At 44.0% G+C, this 23,001-nt stretch overlaps 1 protein-coding gene across 2 annotated transcripts in view; it reads left to right on the forward strand.

Annotated features, from left to right (window-relative positions):
- The window catches only part of ZMAT4 (zinc finger matrin-type 4), a 158,418-nt gene that overhangs the window by 60,123 nt on the left and 75,294 nt on the right, over positions 1 to 23,001 (forward strand). For both annotated transcript variants that reach the window (XR_012636338.1, XM_074940021.1), the window contains exon 3: positions 7,296 to 7,385. Coding sequence is in view for 1 of the 2 variants with exons in the window: in XM_074940021.1 (XP_074796122.1) it covers positions 7,296 to 7,385 (90 nt within the window). In the remaining variant the exon portion in view is untranslated. The remainder of the gene's footprint in view (positions 1 to 7,295; positions 7,386 to 23,001) is intronic.

Raw genomic sequence — 23,001 nt, forward strand, 5'->3', positions numbered from 1 at the left:
TATTGTGTGTAGGGGGAAAAGCCACTGTGTCCTGGGGGACTTCGTTCTGAGCAACATGCTGAAGGTCTCATGCTGCCAGAATTAAAACATCCTTGAAATTTCTAAAAACTATAGAGGATCATTTCCTAACTCCAGAAGTGTTGCATCCACCACAGGGAACCCTGTATTGGACCCTGTCGTGACAGATAAGGAGGGATTGGTCGTAGAACTAAAAATTAGTGATTGTGTACGTGCAAGTGTTCATGACTGAACTATTCTGTTTGCACATTACTGGTTTGGACTTTACATTTGTTAAAATACATTTGGTGCTTTGAAAGAACCAATTTCACCACGCTGAAAACCATTACAAGCAAAATGAGCTGGGAGAAGGAATTGAAAATGAAAGAAAATTGGGAATTGTTTAAGAATATTTCCCTACCTGCTCAAAAAGCCACAATTGAGAAAAGGCTATGGTGGTTAAAATAGCAACCTGGCTTAGCGAGGAAATGAAAGCAGCTATAAAATGTATAGATATACAAGTAAAATATGGGGAAAAAAGTTGATAGCAGTGAATATAAACTAGAATCTAGGAACTGATGCCAAAAGGATACCAGGAGAAATCTATAGCTCGTATTGTTAAGGACAATAAGAAACAATTTCCATTTACCAAGGATCATGGTGGATTCTCCATCACTGATAAATTTGAAATTAAAATTGAATGTTTTTCTAAAAGATATATGCTCTAGGAATTATTTTGGGGAAGTTCTGTGTCCTGTTTTGTATATACTAGATAGTCACAGTGGTCCCTTCTGTCTTTGGAATCCATGAATGTATAAATCTATTAATTCTTTAAGTGTAGTAGGAACAAAAGGAACCCTAATAATGGTATGAGTCTGTTCCTAGATGGGAATGGTAGAATTGTCAATAACAATGCTGAAAAGGCAGGACTGTTCAATACATATTTCTGTTCTGCATTTGGGAAAAAGCCAGATGATATATTCGTCATATGATGCTGATGAAATACTTTCCATTCCAACAGTAACTCAGTATGATGTTACACAGCATCTACTCAAGTTAGGCTTTTTTAAATAATCAGGTCTGGATAACTTGCATCCAAGAATTTTAAAGGAGCTGACTGACTCAGGTGCCTTGTGGATTATTAATGTTGACGTTCAATAAAAGTCTTGAGACACTGGGGAAGGTCCAGAGGTCTTGGAGAAACTAATGTTGTGCCAGTATTTAATATGGCTAAACTGGACACCCCAGGTAATTATACGGATACTAGGCGGACACAGATCCCAGATAACTTAATGGAATGGCTGATATGGGACTCGATTTAGTAAAGAATTGAAGGAGGGTAATATAATTTATGCCAGTCAACATGGGTTTATGGAAAATAGATCTTTGATGCTGTTGCCAAAAGGGGTGATGTGATCCTTGGATGTATTTACAGGGGAGTCTCGAGTAGGAGTAAGGACATCATTTTACCTCTGTATTTGGCACTTGATGTGGCCACTTCTGGAACCCTGTGCCCCATTCAGGTGTTCAAGAAATCCCTTGCAGGATTGGGAAATATTTCATATTGCCAGGTCATCTTAAATTAGTGGAATAAAGTAGCAATGGACACGTTCCTGTTCCTGGCTTGTGGCATGCCGATTGGCTGGAAGAAAGCTGCTTGTGTGCTGCAGCCAATTAGACTAGAGAAATGAGGGGATTTTTTTCAATGTACAAGAACATCGCTCCCATCAGTCCCCGCTCCCCACATATAAACCAAACAAACCAGTATCCTAAACAGAGGTCTGACATGCGAGAGGCTCAATGAAATCCAGTAGGGGCATGGCTGTTGCTACTGATTTTGCACAGAAAGTGCCCAGATACTATGATGAAGGGCGGCAGGATAAAACTCTAAGATAGATCAATCGATGGAGTTTTTGTTAATAAAAAGCAAAATAGCTCCTGTCCCAGGTCCCTCCCAGTGCCAGAGACCAAATGTTTCCTATCTGAATAAGCAGAGCTACTCTGCCTGAAACTACCATTGTCTTTAATTTCCTGGGACCTGCTTGCTGCTATTATCCAGCAGAGAATGTAATTGTATAATCTCACCTATGGTGCTGCATTCTCTCTAAATAAAAGCCTGTTGCAGAACTGTGATTTATAACACCAGCCTCAAGAGGATGAATCTGGCTTTATGCTGCAAGTTTGACTCCTGTTTGTCCTACATCAAATCACTGCTGTTTTGCTTCTATATCACCTTTGCTGTATTAAAGAAATTCAAAGTAGGTAAGTAGATAGATTATCTATCTATCTGGACAGGTAATTATTTTATCTTACCTATTTGGTTCTTTGGCTCTTATTGCCATAGTACCTGAACTCTGACATCGCAGATCTCTGCAGTTGCAGAAGGAAAACAGCCCCTTTCCTTGCTCTTTTCATTGGAGAAAGTTGTCTTTAATCTGCATTGCATTAAGCGGAATTTTTTCCCATTTGAAGATAGTTCCTTTAGTACAGAGACTAGAAATAAAAATGTTGAGTGCATAGCACTTGATTCAGCCACTAAAGAAGTACTCAGACACAGAGAAACACAGCGCACTCTGAGGACAACTTTTGGGGCTACAGCAGATTTCTTCTGGACGAGGATTCTTGTTCCAGAGCTGGCAGTCTTATAGATGTGCCTGTTTTTGTCTTTAAACTGTAAATCAGGTCTTTTTATTTTTCAGGAACTATTACAGATAAAGAGATGGGGAAAATCAGGGGTCCAGGCCTAGGTCCCATTTTATCCAAATACCTCCGAATTCAGGTAAATGGTTCTGGTGTAGGCTCTTTTCCCCTGACATCTACAAGAATATGGTTGCAAACTGTCAGTAGATGGAGAGTTATACCAACCTACCATGGCTCTCGTTTAGTTTGGAGGATCTCCTATGGCATCTTTGTACACAGAACTGACTCAAAGCATGTAACGAGGAGGAAATGGGGCACTTTGTAAGTATGTATGTATGTATTAGCATCAACAATACTCACTGCTGTAGTATCTAAATGTCTTCATGCCCCTCTGTTCTCTGAAACGTGGTGAAGGGATAGAAACTGTTCAACTGGGCCCCCAAGTTCGATTCAAAACACTTTTTTCTCTCCTGAAGAAATTTGTTCTGCTCAGTGGCATTTTAAGTTCTTTGCAGAGCACAGTGCAGCAGAGAAGCTGTCAGCCCGTGTCATATCACTACCTCTCAACACTTACCCTTTCCAACACCTCCAAACTGCAGATTTCAAGTCTGCAGCTTGGAGGGACCAGCAGGACTGTTTGCAAGCAGGATGTTGTAAATAATCACTTTGCTCTTGACAGGTTATTAAGGTGATAAATACACATGTAAATGCAGGAAGTACCACTGATAAAGTGGGTTGACAAATCTGCCCCACTATCTCCTACCCCTTACAGTAAATGAGAGGCTTACTAAATACCTGCAAAGAGTTGGGATAGGTCCTGAGCTCTAGTCTAGCAGCAAATCTCTGCTGGATAATATGAGCCGCAGTTCATTTATGTGGGGGATCTTTATTGATCTCGATTTTGAAGTTATGCCTAGAACATATAATCTCCCATTTTCAGCACATGTAAATCTAAACATCTAATAAAGGCGAGAGCTGTTTTACATAGAGATGGCACTTTGGTTGCCTTTTAATGATGGTGTTTTGAGATCACTTATTGTACAGCACTTTGTCTCATCCAGAAAAGAACACTTAAAATGATTTACTAAAATCTTGTCTTTTAATCTTTAAAAATAATCTTTCTGAACTGCATATAAACTCAGCTAGATAACAGAGTATAGCTACATACTGCCAGACTGCACGAAGCATAGAACTAAACAGACCAAAAAAGAAAAGCAGCGTTGTCCTAGTAATAATGCTTTGCACTCTCAGCTTTCCATTACTCAATATCTTCAGAGCATCATAACAACACTGGGCCTGATTCTCTTTTGTTCGTACCATTCTACCAGTGCAAAGGGGTCTGACAGTGGCTGTGCTCACTGGCAGCCCCCTTTTACACAACCGGTGCAGTACAAAGCACCCGTGCCCCACAGTGCAGCTGTGAACAAGGCCCATTCAGTGCTATGTACTGCGTCCAAATGCGCAGTATCAATGTCACTGTCAATACTTCCTGCCCAGTTCGGGCCCAATCCAAAGCCCACTGAAATCAATGAGAGCCTTTGCACTGACTTTACTGGGCGCTGGATCAGGCCCCAGGTTTCCAGTCGTGCAAATCTCTAGTGAGTGACACACAAAGAAAAGTTCATATGCTATTGCGACAAGTTCGAGGAAGAAACTCGGTGGGACCAGTGACATATGGGACTTACTTGCACAGCTCAATCCTTTAAAATTCAAGTGGATTTACTCTGTCATTTTTAAATTACTTAATCACTTGTCTTGACTTTTAATCTTTGATAATACAGGCATTTGAATTTTCCTCTATTTAGCTCTGCCCACAGACAGATTTGAGGTCTGTCGGGGAAAATCTATGTTCTCAAACCTTATAAGAAGAAAAGGTGGGGAAAGATACGTTCCACTATTTATCTTCACAGATTTGTTCCATCTTCTTTTTATTTGTTTTAATTTATTGCATGATCCTGCTTAAAATGCAGAGTCACATTTACGCATACAAATTTAGCTCCACGTTCGCACGATGGAAAAACTCTTCCGCCACTCATTAATGGTAATTTAATTTTTTAAAATTGCAAATCTGTGATCTGAAATTATAATATAGTGGTGCAGTTGTTCTGCAGGGCACTCAAAAATGGAGACTCAGAGCAAACTTGTTTGCATAATAGCAGCTGCTGTGCATGTCTGGATTTTGTATGCGTATCTGTTAGCTGCAGACTTCTTCCCTTAGATCTACAGGAAGACAAGGATTCTGATTAAGTGAGGCCCTGAAAACTTGTCTGCAGCAACTTAGGGCTGTTGCTATGGAAGCTTTAATCCCTCTTTGATATATTAAAAATCACAGGATTTTTACTAATGTGAGGAGCACATTTCATTTTCCCTTTTCAGCTGTCCAGAACACAGTGTGGAACTAGCACTTACGAGCTCCCTCCTATGAGCTTGGAAAAAGAATGATCCCACCTAGGCCCCTCCAAACGTTTTCTGTCCCTTCTGCACAGAAACAAGCCCTTTGGAAACTTTCCTGCAGTATGAATAATTTGGGAATGCTTAGGTGTCTGTTCAGCAGATCCTGCTGGGGTGGACCTATGTTCCTTGCTCTGGGTTAACACATGATTTCAAGGAGACACATATTTGATGGATGTATGACTTTGCCAGAAGAACTTGATAATGTAAGAGATTTATTAAAGCATTAGACACAGTGTGCTCTCTGTCACAAATTAGACGACTCTTCTGCATCCCTGCTGTAGAGTATTTCTCTTTGAAGGCCTTGGGGTTCTGTCAGACATAAAAATAGATGTGGGAAGGAGTCTTGTCTCTAGCAGAATTGGGAGCACTAAGGGGCAAGGGGTTTAATTAACCAGGAGGGAGGTTGGTACTGGCCACTCCTAGAAGCATGAAACAAATGCGGTTTGAATCAAAGTAATGACTTTGCATAAAATGGAAAATTATTAATGCAAGAAATAGCATGAAACTGACTCTCGATGCAATCTAAAGTAATTGTTGTTTCCAGGTTTCTTTTTGCCTCAATGGCACTTTTCTTGTAACTGAAACTGAAATAACCAGGTCTGGAGTTTAACTGCTCTCAGCCTATTTCTAAGTGTTGTTTGTTTTCGGCCATTAAAAACTGGAATATTTATACTGCTAAATTCTTGCCATCAGAGGATGTTGTTTGTTTATTTTGTATATATTACAGAATGTCGATGCTCTGTTCCTAAGCTATCCTAAGACAGTTGGCAGAGATGCTGTCACAGTGACTAATCGTTATTCTCTCTCTCTCTCTCTAACCATCTCACCTTTGTCATGTGCCCATTATCAGAGTATTTAGGCACCATGTCACTGCCGGTCTGTGTCATAGCTGGTCAGCATGCTGGTTTCCTGGTGCCATCGGCACGTGTACTGTATTGTTCACTTGCGTTTGACTGACCTGAGGACCTAGCAGGTCCTTCACCCTTCAACACTCTGTCCTAAATATTCTTGGGGGAGGGGAAACAGCCCTTAAGTTGCTAACCTGGGAAGAGTTCATACCTGGGAAGCATATTGTATTGTGGAGCAGTTAGTGCCTCACATGGAACTTGGGCCTGTGGGTGACTGGGGTCTCTCTTCTTTCACTCCACAAATCTTTTATTTCCACTTCCTGAGAGGTTGAGGGCTGTTATCAAACAAAACAGAGCGTTCGCACTTGGAAGCAGTATGTTTGGATTGGTTGGGGGGGGGGGGGGGTGGGTATTGGGTTTTTGTTTTTTTAACACCTATGGAACTAATTTGGGCCTTTTCCCTGCCAGTGGAGCTTAGTTCCAGGAACAGTCAACCTCCCAGATTTTCCGAGTATTGGGCAAGGTTTATCTGAGACTCCCACTAAAAAAAGGAGAGAAGGAGAATCAGGATTCCTACGCTAGCTCAGACCAAGGTCCATCTAGTCCAGTATGCTGTTTCTGGCAGTGGACAGCACCAGATGCTTCAGAGGAAGGCATAAAAGCTCTATAATGCACAATTATCTGCTAATTTGCCCATCGGTTTCAGAGTAGCAGCCGTGTTAGTCTGTATTCGCAAAAAGAAAAGGAAGACTTGTGGCACCTTAGAGACTAATAAATTGGTTAGTCTCTAAGGTGCCACAAGTACTCCTTTTCTTTTTGCCCATAGGGGAAGTTTTGCCCTAACCCTATGCAGTTATTGGTTTACTTATTTCCTGGAGCATTAGGTTTTATATCCCTTATACATTTTTATCCTATCTTAAGTACAGCAATTATGGATGTTCCAGTTGTTCGTATAAATGTCTAATCCTTTGTTATTAAATCTCCCCTGGGATGGAAATCTTTCTTCCCCTTTAATAATTTGTGTTGCCATTCTCTGAACCTTTTCCGTTTCTGCTCTATCTTCATGGAGCTGGGCAACCAGGACTGAATGCAGCATTCAAGATGAAGTTGTACCACTTATCTCTATATCTGATGGCTTTACAATATTTCCAGGATTAAACTCTGTTCCTCAGCCTTGGTGAAAGCCCTGTGAAATGTTCTCTGAATGAGTTATTCACTAAGGGTTTCCTCCTCTCGCATCCCATGATTCATATTTATCAAGGGGACTGATAAATCTCATTCAAGTTTTGGTTCTCTCTGCTGTCCAGTAAGAATGTTTTGATTGTTGCCTCACCAGGTTTTGCTCTTCCTTCACAGAGTCGGAAACACGCGAGCAAAGTCAGACTTTACTACATGCTACATCCCATAGACGGAGGCTGCCCGGCCAAGAAGCTCCGATCAGAAAACGTGAGTATGTTTCAGAGCCTTATTCTGCGCTGCTTTGTGAATTGGTGCCCCGGTGCAAAGGCATGTACTCTGTAACAGCTTCAGAGGTAAGAGTTGGGGTAGCTGAAATGCTGAGTTACTTGAAACAGTTTTCCATAAATGATACAGAAAATATGACCTGCCAGTAATTGAATTTTTAGTTTTTACTTGGTCCTTTCTAAAACAGAGACACCCTCACAACACACCTCTAGTGGGCATTCAGAGCCAGATCACGCTGCCTGAAACACCTTTAGCTTGTTGGCTGGTGAACTGCAGTGGAAACGACTGAAAGGATAATGACTACGTGGATGATGGTACTTTCAGTCTAGTTCCCTTTGAATTTGGGGTAGTAAAACCTGCTCTTTAATTGTGATGGTTAAAGTTCTGTAACTGTTTCACCATCAGTCTGAATTGAAGTCCTTGCGGGTTCCATACATTCAGATGATATTTGTGCACAACTGTCTCACGCCAGGGGAAAAAACATCAGGGAGAGAACAAGTGACAGCAGAGGGAAGCACTGTGTGAGAGAGGCAGCTAGAGAGATTCATGGGGGAGAGTAACTAGTCAAATGAAAACGAGGAAGGAAGAAATACACGTCAGTGAGCAATTTCCATTCTAGTGTGTCCTGTAACCCTTATTCCACTCTCCCTTATGGCCTTTGGATGAACTTCAGTTTCTTGGCAATTCTCTCCGTACTTGGCTGTGACAGCTTCTCTCTTTGCCCATCTCAAGATCCTTTCACTTAGGTCCATTTTGATTTGCCCTCATTGCTATCTCTCTCTTTCTAGTTTAGATCACTGGGCACAAACAGTTCGGCGTGGGAGATTTAATATTCATGGGAGCTGGGCAGCAAAAGCCATGGACATCACACTAAAAATATTTCTTCCTGTGAAACAATCCGTTCTTCAGATCTGGGTCTTGTTGAAAGCGCCTTCCTGGGGTCTCTCACGTCATCCCTTGGTGCCTCCATCCTAACCCTTCCCTGCACATTGCTCAGCATCCAGGTGCTCACCCTTTTTGATTCTGAAGCCCATTTGACTTCCTGTTTTCTCCTGCTAATAAGAAACCAGCCTGACTTTGCTCTGACAGCTCTGTGCCTGCCCTTGTCCTACACACCCTGTGAGTCTATATGCTCTGTGGCTATGTAATACATCATATCCCCCAACTGTCCATTAGGTGATCGCCATGTGACAATTTTGCTTCCCTTATGTATCCTTTGGCTCTTCTAAGCTCAGAGTGTTGTTCCCGCACGACAGAACTTGTTTCAGTCTGTTAAGATTGTCCTCTCCCAGGCCTTCCAAGGAGGAATATGCTTGTCCCTGCTCAGATATTATCCAGTCCTTTGTATCCATGTGTAACCACAGAGTTGAGATATTTAGACCGTCTCTTGAAGGCAGCTTGATAACATCATTACCATGTCCAGGACACAGCTGTATCCCGCTCATTTCAGCTTGATGGTAGTGTTACTGATGTCACGGCATAGTGACTTTAATGAATATTAAAAATGCAGTTATTTGAATGATATTTCTGGAGCCCAGTTATGTTTCTCTGTAAAAACATATGTTACCAAAAAGGGTACCTTGGCCTCCTTGTAGAGAAAATGGTCTATTTGTGTGACTCTAGAGAATCATAGAATATCAGGGTTGGAAGGGACCTCAGGAGGTCATCTAGTCCAACCCCCTGCTCAAAGCAGGACCGATCCCCAATTAAATCATCCCAGCCAGGGCTTTGTCAAGCCTGACCTTAAAAACTTCTAAGGAAGGAGATTCCACCACCTCCCTAGGTAACCCATTCCAGTGTTTCACCACCCTCCTAGTGAAAAAGTTTTTCCTAATATCCAACCTAAACCTCCCCCACTGCAACTTGAGACCATTACTCCTCGTTCTGTCATCTGCTACCACTGAGAACAGTCTAGATCCATCCTCTTTGGAACCCCCTTTCAGGTAGTTGAAAGCAGCTATCAAATCCCCCCTCATTCTTCTCTTCTGCAGACTAAACAATCCCAGTTCTCTCAGCCTCTCCTCATAAGTCATGTGTTCCAAACCCCTAATCATTTTTGTTGCCCTTCGCTGGACTCTCTCCAATTTTTCCACATCCTTCTTGTAGTGTGGGGCCCAAAACTGGACACAGTACTCCAGATGAGGCCTCACCAATGTCGAATAGAGGGGAACGATCACGTCCCTCGATCTGCTCGCTATGCCCCTACTTATACATCCCAAAATGCCATTGGCCTTCTTGGCAACAAGGGCACACTGCTGACTCATATCCAGCTTCTCGTCCACTGTCACCCCTAGGTCCTTTTCTGCAGAACTGCTGCCGAGCCATTCGGTCCCTAGTCTGTAGCGGTGCATTGGATTCTTCTGTCCTAAGTGCAGGACTCTGCACTTGTCCTTGTTGAACCTCATCAGATTTCTTTTGGCCCAATCCTCCAATTTGTCTAGGTCCCTCTGTATCCTATCCCTGCCCTCCAGCATATCTACCACTCCTCCCAGTTTAGTGTCATCTGCAAACTTGCTGAGGGTGCAATCCACACCATCCTCCAGATCATTTATGAAGATATTGAACAAAACCGGCCCCAGGACCGACCTTTGGGGCACTCCACTTGATACCAGCTGCCAACTAGACATGGAGCCATTGATCACTACCTGTTGAGCCCGACAATCTAGCCAGCTTTCTATCCACCTTATAGTCCATTCATTCAGCCCATACGTCTTTAACTTGCTGGCAAGAATACTGTGGGAGACAGTGTCAAAAGCTTTGCTAAAGTCAAGGAACAACACGTCCACCGCTTTCCCCTTATCCACAGAGCCAGTTATCTCGTCATAGAAGGCAATTAGATTAGTCAGGCATGACTTGCCCTTGGTGAATCCATGCTGACTGTTCCTGATCACTTTCCTCTCCTCTAAGTGCTTCAGAATTGATTCCTTGAGGACCTGCTCCATGATTTTTCCAGGGCCTGAGGTGAGGCTGACTGGCCTGTAGTTCCCAGGATCCTCCTCCTTCCCTTTTTTTAAAGATTGGCACTACATTAGCCTTTCTCCAGTTGTCCGGGACTTCCCCCGACCACCATGAGTTTTCAAAGATAATGGCCAATGGCTCTGCAATCACATCACCAGCTCCTTTGGCACTCTCGGATGCAGCGCATCCGGCCCCATGGACTTGTGCACGTCCAGCTTTTCTAAATAGTCCCAAACCGCTTCTTTCTCCAAAGAGGGCTGGTCACCTCCTCCCCATGCTGTGCTGCCCAGTGCAGTAGTCGGGGAGTTGACCTTGTTCGTGAAGATAGAGGCAAAAAAAGCATTGAATACATAAGCTTTTTCAACATCCTCTGTCACTAGGTTGCCTCCCTCATTCAGTAAGGGGCCCACACTTTCCTTGACTTTCTTCTTGTTGCTAACATACCTGAAGAAACCCTTCTTGTTACTCTTGACATCTCTTGCTAGCTGCAACTCCAGGTGTGATTTGGCCTTCCTGATTTCACTCCTGCATGCCCGAGCAATATTTTTATACTCTTCCCTGGTCATTTGTCCAGTCTTCCACTTCTTGTAAGCTTCCTTTTTGTGTTTAAGATCAGCAAGGATTTCACTGTTAAGCCAAGCTGGTCGCCTGCCATATGTACTATTCTTTCTACACATCGGGATGGTTTGTCCCTGTAACCTCAATAAGGATTCTTTAAAATGCAGCCAGCTCTCCTGGACTCCTTTCCCCCTCATGTTATTCTCCCAGGGGACCCTGCCCATCAGTTCCCTGAGGGAGTCAAAGTCTGCTTTTCTGAAGTCCTGGGTCCGTATTGTGCTGCTCTCCTTTCTTCCCTGTGTCAGGATCCTGAACTCGACCATCTCATGGTCACTGCCTCCCAGGTTCCCACCAATTTGGCTTCCCCTACTAATTCTTCCCGGTTTGTGAGCAGCAGGTCAAGAGCTCTGCCCCTAGTTGGTTCCTCCAGCACTTGCACCAGGAAATTGTCCCCTACATTTTCCAAAAACTTCCTGGAGTGTATCCTACCTCTTGTAATTATGAAAGTAAATGCTTGGTCTTCCAGATGATATGAAGGGAAAAGGTTTCAAGGAAGCAACGCCTGTTTCAGCTTTACATCTCTGATGACACAGGCCTTTCCAACTGTACATGATCAACATCATTTTCTAGCTGACCTTTAAATAATGTGGAGGATAATATTTGCCATTATCTGATGCTTATGAAAATATGCTCCATTCCTTAAGCAGCCATTAAACCTTCATCTGAAAAAGCATTGAATGTACACAGCCCAATTATTAGGCAGCCTTTTGTTGTTTTAATTTTTTTTGTAAAACAAACCCGGTGTCTTTGGCATACTGAGTGGTCATTGACCTTTTCTTTTAAATGTGCGCTTCACATTTCAGCTGAAAGTAATTCGAGAAGGTCGCAGGCTGGGACTAGGTCACAATTTGAGAAGGTCACAGGCTCTGAAATTTAAAGTCAATCATGACTTGACTTGACAAATTTAGTTTTCATCCGGATTTCCCCGTCACCTGTAAATAGGGAATGGGCCCCGTTTAAGACTGACAGAGACTATGGAATCTTTTTGTATGCTTTGGGGCAGAGGTTGGGATGGGGAGAAATCCATTCGTACTTTCTTCCTGGTCCCGTTTGTACTATTAGGTACAGTTAAGAAGTATGGCAGGCAGCCCTAGTCGGCGACTACGCTTATTGAAGGGGAGGAGAGATGCTATTAAGACATGAATTGCCTGAGGAAGCATAAGAAATGAGATGAAAACATATTGCAAAGAACACCATATGCCTTGTAAGGAATGGTACAGACAGTGAAACAAGGGAGCTGAAATGGTTGGTGTCTATGAAAGAAGCATAAAGGATAGAGGCTGCTTTTTTTTTTTTTTTTTTTTTTTTGAAGCTCAGATTGTGAACTAGCAGATAACTTATCAGTACATCACTTTTTTGTACTCTACATATTTTTTATAGTTCCTGGTGAAAGCTTTAATATATGCTTTAACTCATGTGGAATAATTACACAGAAATTAAAGAAAAATGCTCCGTTTGAAAGCCTAAATACTTCTAATAATGTGCATATCTTGTGCAGCGCTTTTAACTGAAATTTCCATCTAGCTATAAACTGCTTGGCGTAAAGGAATTAGTGTTGGGTGACTACAATTTCTTCTTTAGCAGCAATAGAGACAGGAAGAGCAGAGATGTTGCCATCCTGAGTTACCACACTCTACAGGGTTTCTAAAGCAAGGTCCCTGTGTGTATCCCCCTCCATTCCTGTCTGAGCGGAATCCTCTTGTTAGTTCATCACATGGCACAAAGTCGTCATGCATGATGCATCCCTCATAGGGGTTGTCATTTCTGAGGTTAGTCTACTGCAGTTGTGAGCTGTCGGGCTGCTACCTCCATAACTGGAGGCAAGAAAGTCCCTGAAACCTAAGTCAGACTACTGCAAAGTCTGCATGTCTGCAGCCTGCAATTGTGCCTGGACATGGCTAAGGGCATGATCCCATCATACTCTTGTATACACACCCCTGTGTCGTTAAATGATAAAATGCCCAAATGAACTGGTGCCTGGTTGGTGTCCTGGCTGTGGTGATTAGATGCATCTCATGGATATTGCTAAGAGGTCCAGGGTTCTTTCTTGTGGTTGGACTCCTTAATAATCACACACGTGATATAAACTTTCTGGATGGGGTTTTCAAAAGTACTTAAGCGACATATTAGCATGAAGCTTATACTTAAGCACTGCCTTTTTGTTCTGTCTTTGAACAGTGCCTAGCACTGTGGGGTCTTGGGCCATGACTGGGGCTCTTATACTACAATAATATAAATAATAATAATAATAAGTTGTATTGACTTTCAGTTGTGTCCCTACATTACTTAGGCATTTTTGGGGGGGACGGACAAAAAGTCTCTCTCTCTCTCTCCTTACACATGAGGGGGAATGGGGTGGGATTGCATGTTACAAAACCAGCTTTTCTTCTAGAATTCTTTTCTTAAATGATGATGAAAATATTATTTGGGTGGCAACCAACCATACTCAGCTGACTTACAAAACTGCTGGTTTGTCTGTGGGAAAATGACTTAAAAAACATAAAGGGGAAAATAAACTTTTATTTTAACAGTGGGTAGGTGCTGGTAGTTGTCAGCTTCAGGCTCAAGCTGTGGATCCATCCTCTCACAGGAAGAGTTCAGGGTCAGGGTGGAAGGCTGGGCTGGAACCCGGATCCAGTTGTCAGAGGAAGTTTCTGTCTCTCTCCTGGTGGTGGGAGCCAGCGTGGATGGCATCAGATGAGCAGACAAAGACTAACCCAGGACTGGGAACATTATTAAATCCAAGAAGTGTTGACCTGAGAGTCAATAGGCTTTACACCCAGGGGACCCACAACTTGCGGGGCGGGGGGTGTGTGGAGAAGAGAAGCCAATTAAAGGCAGTGACCAATGCCCCCTTCCTCATCACTCTCTGGGTTTTATACTCTCAGTCCATGGAAAACTACCCAGACTGTCTGTAGCAGCCCTTTCTATTTTAGCCTGAACAATATCAGCTTGTAAATAAAGCAGCTATGGACACAGCCTCAGAACATGCTCAAGTGTCCTGTTCTGATAATGGACACTGCAGTTGACACCACGTTCCTCCATGATGCTGCTTTGGGAAAGGGAGACCGGCACACTCAGAATTCTAGGTCCCAGTTCATTAGTCCATAAGGTAGGACAGGTCTGTTGGTTCCTGGCATAGGGTGATTTACCCATTTAACAGGGAGCAGGGTCCGGTGTACGTGAGATTCATCAGCTGCCTCCCAGTCCCAACTGGGTTTAAGAGGAGGCACCTGGGCTGTAAGAAAAGGAGACAGATAATGTCAGGGGAGAGCTGCCTAAGGAGGAGAGGAGAGACTCGGAGACAGGAAAGCAGCAGGGGAGAGCTGCTGGAGACAGAGAAGGGTGGGGGGCTGCCGGATGAGGAGAGGAGAGAGGCAGGAGCCACACAGAAGAGCTGGATCAGAGAGCTGCTGGGGAGAACAAAAGGTGAAGAATGTTATTGGTGAGGACTGGCCCCGGCTGGGGAAACCCACTGAGTCCTAGGAGAGCTCATGCAGAGGCTCCTGGGGACATGAAGAGCCAGCCTAGTTAAGGAAAGCTGAGCCCAAAACAAGAGGGTTGATGCTGGAGGGTGGCTCCCAGCAGCAGGGGTTGGATTCACAGCCAGCGATGCCCGGGTACGTAGAGTGCTGTGGGAAGCCCCCTTGCAGCAGGCCTGAGTGGAGGGCTGTGGGAAATGGAGCCTAAGGAGAAGGTGTTTGTCCTGGAGGGAGGTTTCCCTGAGCAGGAGTAGGACTCTCAGGTGAGGAGGCCTGTGGGGTGGATCAGTGCAGGGAGCCCTTGTTCAGGGGACCTGACCTGGGGCCATGGGAGAAGAGGAGCTATGGGAAAGAAGTGGATCTGGGAACTCTCACGTGGATGGCCGAGAGAGCGAGGCCCTGGAACAGGGTCCAAGAGTGGCACCAGGCTGGAGACAGATTCTTGGGAGGCTGAGCTGGAAATGATGTCCCCGCCAGGGGTAGGGATAACTGTTGCGAGTCTGTTGTCCTTTAGTGTTTGGGGAAGACTGGTTTTATCCTGAGGGTTCTGCAGATTATTTCCTGTGTACCTGAATAAATTATGTCCAAGAGTGGGGTTTCAAATGGACACAGACTGTGAAGGGGAAACTGAGGCAGGCATACGGGTGGTGCCATGGCCTGTCACAGGGATCCACTCAAGGTGAGGCTGCCCTGCTACAGTTCCAGTGCTACAATAGTGCTAACTAGATCTGAGTTTACTCTCATTTGGTAACTGACCCTTTTGCACCAGGGGCGTGGTCTCTGTGTGAGATTCTTGCCGCTGTGCATTCCCTTGCTCCTAGAGAATACGGTGACCTGACCTGTGGCTTGGAAGTTGGACATAGAGGTTCAGCCCTAGCAAAGTCATGGGTCCAATGCTCTCACACACCGATGTTCTAGGATCGGCAAGTGCAGAGTTCGGTCTCCCTGCATGGCGTGTTGGCCCTTCTAGCAGGTGGTACGATAAACTTGGATAAGGTTCTGAGCTGTTTCAGTTGTGAGACTTTGATCCTGGAGGCAAGGGAGGGGACTGAAAGTGGAAAAAACTGGCCGTCTGGAATGAAGAGCGAGAAGCCTATGAGTGAGCCAAAAGCTGGCTACCAATTTGAAAGCTGATTTCCCGGCTGCACCTTTCCTAGCTGGGGGAATCAAGGAATAATTCCCACAAGCTCCATCATCTCTGTTCCCCTTTCAAGCCATGAAACAAAGAAACAGAGACATTGAAAAGACTCATTCCTTTCAGTATATTCTCCAGTACTTTGTGGGAAGCCTGGAAGCTACGTCTTTGACTGAAGCCAAAAGCAGGGCTCCAAGCTCTGAGCCTAAGGGCAAATCCGTTATTTCCCTCCTGAATTAGGAGTGAGCTGTGCCACTGTCAGAGCTGTGAAACTTGGATTATTTTATTTTGTGGACTGTGGCCCTTAGTTTAAGATTGTTTGTTCAAAGTAACGTGCTGGCTGTAAGAGATTCTGAGGTGCAACACATCTTTCAGCACCAGATACAAATCACCATAAATCAGCACTTGCATTTTGCTTAAATGACGATCGAAGCACAGGCTGAAACGAAGGCGATCCAACCCTTACACTTAGCGTTATGGAAAATAGCTTTTCAACAGCAGCGCTTTCCTGATGCACAGAAATGAACTCCTATTTAAGACACTTCTCGTTGCTTTTGGTGCTATGTTTTGTATTGTTATATTTCATGGGGTCATATTATCTTTTATTCTTAGTGAAACCCAGAAATGAAGACAGGAGGTTCACATTGATTGAATAAACTTCTTTGTTTTTTCCCTAACATTGCTTAAGGGACGTCCAGCAAAGGCCTGCAGCTGCATAGTCTCTTGTAAGGATTGTACCATTTAGCAACTTGTTAACAGGCATCTGAATAACTAAAGTTAATTCTGTTGGATGTACAAGATTCATTTTGCAGTTTATAATGTTATTAAAAGAAGGCCTATGAATTAGCAGTGTGGCTAGGCATGAATACAAAATCACAGGAAGATGAATGGTCTTGTCATTGGGGAAAGTGTAACAGAATGAAATCTCAAATAATCTTTCCGGGGTTAGAAATAAAATACATTCTGCTCTCAATTTATGCAAGGGTGACAGGGCTCACGCATGGAGACAAAGCGCTTTGTGATGAGTTCCTTTCTGGTGGGATTATTTAATCTTTGGGCTGGCAAAACCAATTTGGATTTCGTGAAACAGCAAAGTATGGCTCCCTCTGGAAAGGGGGATATTTTCAGGGTCAGTAGCTGAAGGTCACATGTTAAACTCTGGTCATCATGTCAGAGCTTTGCAGATCTTACCCATCAGGACTCGGGCAGAGCCATACATAGGGGGAATGTACACTCTGAAACCTGTCACTTAGGGGGAGTGTACACCTTGAAATTTTTTTCAAATTAAAGGGTGAAAATATTCCTTTTAAGATGGCTCAGATCTGTGTTGCAATATGTATGTAATAATTAGGCTCCTATTCTGGGTACTTGCTCAGTCCCATTTTGCATTGCTGGCTTTTTGCTTTGCATTTTTATTTCAGTGGGGATCCAGAAGACAGCCGTGAGCACTGATGGTGTTTCAGGCAGGGCCAGTGGAAATACAAGTAAAGGCACTCACTGGTGGGTTGATGCCAGGGCTGGAGGCTTGAACTCTCAGCTTCGAGTGAGAAGCTACAGAATCCACCTCCATTGGGCCCCACCCAGAGCTGCAAACTCTCATGATTTTGTCACCAATCTTACAATGTATAAGGTTTTTTTCTTGAAGCCCCAGCTCCTGGAAATGTTGTGACATGAAAATCTCAGATTCAGGTAAACTAAGCTTCTAGTCTTCATGGTTGTAGAGAAAAGCTGGAAAATGTGACCCTGAGTACCCCAAAGGTTTAAAACCCAGAAAGCAAGGACAAATGAACCACAAGTTTCTAAATCTCACAATCTTTAAGCCAATTTCAAGATTTTGGGGCCTCACTTGATATTTTTTAACAGTACGGGCTGGCTATAGTACAACACAACGTCTTCCAGAGAGGGTCCAATGACTGGACCCTCACAGGAATCCCTGTTTTTAAAACCACTTTACAAAGAAGTATGGCAGCCTAGAAACTCAAGAGGTTGTCAAGGAGACAAGATAGCTGCCTAGCGGGAAGACCCTTCTTGCTACCAAGGCTGGCATGACAGCTTCCAACAGAGCCCAGCGCCTTTCAGAACTGGTATTGGCTCTAAGCTGCTGCGCATAATGGGAGATGTCGTTGACTTTGAGGAAAGGGCTAAGCAGCAGAAACTGGAGTAGAGAGCATGCTGATGTAGTGTTGAATTTGCAGGCCAGAGTCAGGCAGCTGGAGTGATGGGATTTCTAAAACCAGTGATGTGGAGAATGGTGAAATAAAAAGGAACAAGGGGAGAATTAAATGGAGTCCTTGAGAACCTGGAGGAAGGAAGTAGTCTCTGTTAGCACAGAGTATCACTAAGGAGACTCATCTGAGAGCAGCAGATGAAGGGGTAAATGGCAGGGCCCCCAAAGAGCTTTCTTTCTCCACTCCCACTCTTGCAGCATGTGGAATTGCCGCAGGGACAAAATTCTAAAATTACAAAATCCAGCAACCTCCTGTTAGGAAAAGCTAGGAAGCCAATAGGTATCTCCTCCCAAGGCTGTGAAATCCACCTATTCCAGGATTTATCAACTGAGGCTGTGAAAAGAAATGGGAGGAGTAAAGGAAGAAGTGAGGAAAAATAATACAAGGCCTTATTTGCACAAAACATGTACCAGTTAAATAAACTGATTTTAGTTAAGCTAGTTCCACCCCTTGTGTAGACGACATTTGGGTTTGAGTAGTTTACTGCAGTTCAGCTTAACTTTGTCCCAAATCGACTTATGCTAAACTGCAATAAGCCACATAAAGTGAAATCAGTGTGTCCACACAAAGGTTTGTTCCTGTTTAGCAGAATTGGTTTAAATTCACACCTTAGTTTAAAGCACTGCAACTCTCTGTGTAGACAAGACACTAGATGGGTGTTTCAATAGGACTTACCCAAACTGTGGTGCTGGTCTATGCTCTGCCTTCATTCTCAGAAGATGGTCTCCTGAACAGTGGCAGTGCCTTACCGTGAGCAGACCAGCAGGTGTGGGGGGTGCACGTGTCTGTGTGGATGTGGGTGCGTTTCACCCTTGCTGATGTGAGTTGTACATCCTCGAAGGGGCAGACTGCCTTTCCCGAAGCAGGATGTCGCCTCTGCAGAGCACCTAAACTCCCCTGGCCTGCATTCCTTCCTAAACCCAGCCTCTGGCAAGGCAGTCCATTGGAACGTTGCCAAAATCCCAGACTGGCTTATTAATAGCATTTGTCCAGGTCGTCTTGATATACAAGGAATGTAATTTTACCAGTTGGATACACAATCCTATCATAGGTTTCAGAGTAGCAGTCATGTTAGTCTGTATCCGCAAAAAGAAAAGGAGGACTTGTGGCACCTTAGAGACTAACCAATTTATTTGAGCATGAGCTTTCGTGAGCTACAGCTCACTTTGTCGGATGCATTCAGTGGAAAATACAGTGAGGAGATTTATATACACAGAGAACATGAAAAAATGGGTGTTATCATACACGCTGTAAGGAGAGTGATCACTTAAGATGAGCTATTACCAGCAGGAGAGCGGAGTGGGGGGGCGGGGGGAAGAAACCTTTTGTAGTGATAATCAAGGTGGGCAATTTCCAGCAGTTAACAGGAATGTCCGAGGAGCAGTGGGGGGTGGGGGAATAAACATAATCCTATCATAGAATCCTAGAATATCAGGGTTGGAAGGGACTTCAGGAGGTCATCTAGTCCAACCCCCTGCTCAAAGCAGGACCAATCCCCAACTAAATCACCCCAGCCAGGGCTTTGTCAAGCCTGACCTTAAAAACCTCTAAGGAAGGAGATTCCACCACATCCCTAGGTAACGCATTCCAGTGCGTCACCACCCTCCTAGTGAAAAAGTTTTTCCTAATATCCAACCTAAACCTCCCCCACTGCAACTTGAGACCATTACTCCTCGTTCTGTTATCTGCTACCACAGAGAACAGTCTAGATCCATCCTCTTTGGAACCCCCTTTCAGGTAGTTGAAAACAGCTATCAAATCCCCCCTCATTCTTCTCTTCCGCAGACTAAACAATCCCAGTTTCCTCAGCCTCTCCTCATAAGTCATGTGTTCCAGTCCCCTAATCATTTTTGTAGCCCTCCGCTGGACTCTTTCCAATTTTTTCACATCCTTCTTATAGTGTGGGGCCCAAAACTGGACACAGTACTCCAGATGAGGCCTCACCAATGTCTAATGGGGGGGAACGATCACATCCCTTGATCTGCTGGCAATGCCCCTACGTATACATCCCAAAATGCCATTGGACTTCTTGGCAACAAGGGCACACTGTTGACTCATATCCAGCTTCTCGTCCACTGTAACCCCTAGGTCCTTTTCTGCAGAACTGCTGCCGAGCCATTCGGTCCCTAGTCTGTAGCGGTGCATTGGATTCTTCCGTCCTAAGTGCAGGACTCTGCACTTGTCCTTGTTGAACCTCATCAGATTTCTTTTGGCCCAGTCCTCTAATTTGTCTAGGTCCCTCTGTATCCTATCCCTACCCTCCAGCATATCATCTTCATGTCACTGAACCAATGGTGAAAGGAACCTGGATCAGGTCTGTCTAGCCCATCTGTTTACACACACAACCATCTCCTGACAAAGTGACAAAAGGAATAATTATCCCTCAGGGTTAGAGCAAGGCTCTGAGCATCTGGACGCTTTTTTTGTGCAGGGAATTTACCCTTATGGAGGAAATAAAGAAGGCAATGCTACTGACAAAATGCTGCAAACTTGTATATTTAATTAATAATGCTTTAGCCAAAACATTTCCCCTACTGCTGGTGCTTATTAGCATTATAAACATAAGAAAAATGGATAGGGGGAATTAACAGGGAAGGTGTGTTTGCATTATGCATGGATGTTGAGACTTTCAAAGCCAACTAGGGATTTAGCTATACAACTCCCATTTGAAATTAATGGGAGCTGTGTAACTGACTGAATTCCCCAGTAGGCTTTGAAACTCTTAACCAAAAACTTTAGTGGCCAGTTTAAAAAAAAAAAAAAAAAGTTTGTGATCTGAGAATCCGTGAAAAAGAAAGCGCTGACGTTGTGAATACAGTGTAAGTTAGATGCCTACAGTTTGAGGTGGTTTTTTAAACTCCATGCCATTCATGAAAGCGGGTTGAAATGAAACAATGTCACTGAAGCACAGAGGCAAGCTGGGCCAGGTACTATCTTTTATTGGACACCATATCACCCCTGGGCAAACACTTTTCACAGAACGTTTACTCCATATCTTATCTCTCAGTCCTCATCCTCAAAGGAAAATGGCACAACGCCATGAAAAGACGAGCCTGGAAACTTAAATTCATAACTTTGCTAGAAGCTAAAAATTGTGGTCTTAATAAAGATACTGGATTTATGGTTTATTACAACAATCTGCAACACACGAAGCCCCCTTTTTTGGTCCTGTGACTGCAGAGGTGTTAATGGACCACTTTTGGTCCTTTAGAATGTGTTAACTACTTGTGCTAAACTATCTTTTCCACCTCATATTTAGCTGTGACACTTTGAGTACCTTCTCCAGACCTGAAGCTCTGTGTGGCTCAAAAGCTTCTCTTTCGCCAACAGAAGTTGGTCCAATAAAAGATATTCCCTCCCCAACCTTGTCTCTAATATGCTGGGACCAACACGCCTACAACAACACTGCAAACAACTTAAAGCCTAGGGCAGACACACATGCACACAGACCCAAGTTCATAAACACCTCAGTGTATAAGGTTGTCAGACAAGAGCTCAGGTGGTGGTTCTTTATCTATTGCAGCCACTGATGATCAATGAATTCTGAGCATTTTTCACTGTGCACTTGACTTTCAAGTAATTCCTCTTCAAAGGCATGTAAAATATCTTGAATCCCACTTAACAGAAGTGTGAATTGCACTCAGAGTAGAAAATATACTTCTGTGGGATTTCCCCTAGGGGCTACAACTGATTTAGATTAATTAAAGTGAAGTGATGAAGTGAGCTGGAGCTCACGAAAGTTTATGCTCAAATAAATTGGTTAGTCTCTACGGTGCCACAAGTCCTCCTGTTCTTTTTGCAGATACAGACTAACGGCTGCTCCTCTGAAACCTGCTGGAGGGAGATGCTCGCCCGCTGATATAGCTACCGCCCCCGGAGGGGGTGGTTTAATTATGCCGACAGGAGAGCGCACTCTTGTCGGCACAGAGCGGCCGCACAGGAGACCTTCCAGCCGCGGAGCTGCAGCGGTACAGCTGTGCCCCAGTAAGGGCTGTAGTGTGGACACAGTCCCTTTCCCAATGGCTCTTTGTGATGAACAGGAAGCTGATAGATGGACTAGGTGTGAGCTGCACAAAGACATTGCTGTTCCCTGCTGCTGTCGTTCCTCTTACCTGATCCACAAGTGTCTGGATGGACAGTGAACGTTTCTAGTGTTGAAAATGGACCTGCTTTTTTGCTGTTGTAGCTGGTTGTGACAAAATGCACATGCTGCTGGCTTACTGGCTGTAGATGGAAATGTAGTCATTTACAGTAGGTTTCCAACATCCCAAGTTTCCCCCCAACACAAACTTAAATATTCTAGCAAAACCACCAGCACTGCATGGCAAAGATATTGCAAGGAAGAATTAATCATCTGAATTTAATCAGTGCATAATGCCAGTAGGTCTGGATAGAACAGAACTGCATGGCCCTTGAAAATGACTGATTTATATTTTGGTCACGCTTTGCTTGACAAGAAGTGAGCTAGAAGCTAGTCTAGCAAGATGTGTTGTGTGGCGGGGCATGCTGGCTGGGACAGAAATGGAGAGGTCTCCCATTAAACCCTTTCGAAAAGCACTGGGATCCCTATTTAGGTTAATTAATAAACTCTGCACATTCTCATGCCTTTAACAATACTATTAATGGGTCATTGTGGTGTACTGGCAGCAGTAAATATTTCTGTCAGGCAAGAGAACTACACCCAGTGGGAACATCACAACTTAAAAATAACTCTCTTATTGAATGCTGCAGTCAGACTCTTTCTTCTGTTAATGCTGTTCCGGTCTGTGCCCCTTGGAGCAGCACAAGATCATCTAGATTGGAGATGGAAAAATGTTATTTGGCTGCAGTTGCTGTAATGTATCCTCCTGCAGGGCTGTCCCCGATAGTATTAAATATCAAAAACAATTGGACTTCCGCCACTTTCCGTGGAAGACTAATCTGCAGCCCCCAATATTTCCAGATATTCAGCCTGCATTTTTCTTTTCCTTAATTTCACCCTCCATTAAAATTATTTAATGCAGTGGCTTGATGCAGTTAACAAATGTGGGCTTTGTATTCCTTAGACAGTATATAAGGAGGAGATTTTCAAAGTCACAAAGGCGAATTAGGAACGCAACTCCCACTGATTTTCAGTTGGCTTCTAACTGCCCCTTAAGCCTTTGAAAACCTCTCCTCTCTCCCCGCTTCCCACCCTC

This window comes from Natator depressus, chromosome 26 (assembly GCF_965152275.1).
Source record: "Natator depressus isolate rNatDep1 chromosome 26, rNatDep2.hap1, whole genome shotgun sequence".
Taxonomy (NCBI): domain Eukaryota; kingdom Metazoa; phylum Chordata; order Testudines; family Cheloniidae; genus Natator; species Natator depressus.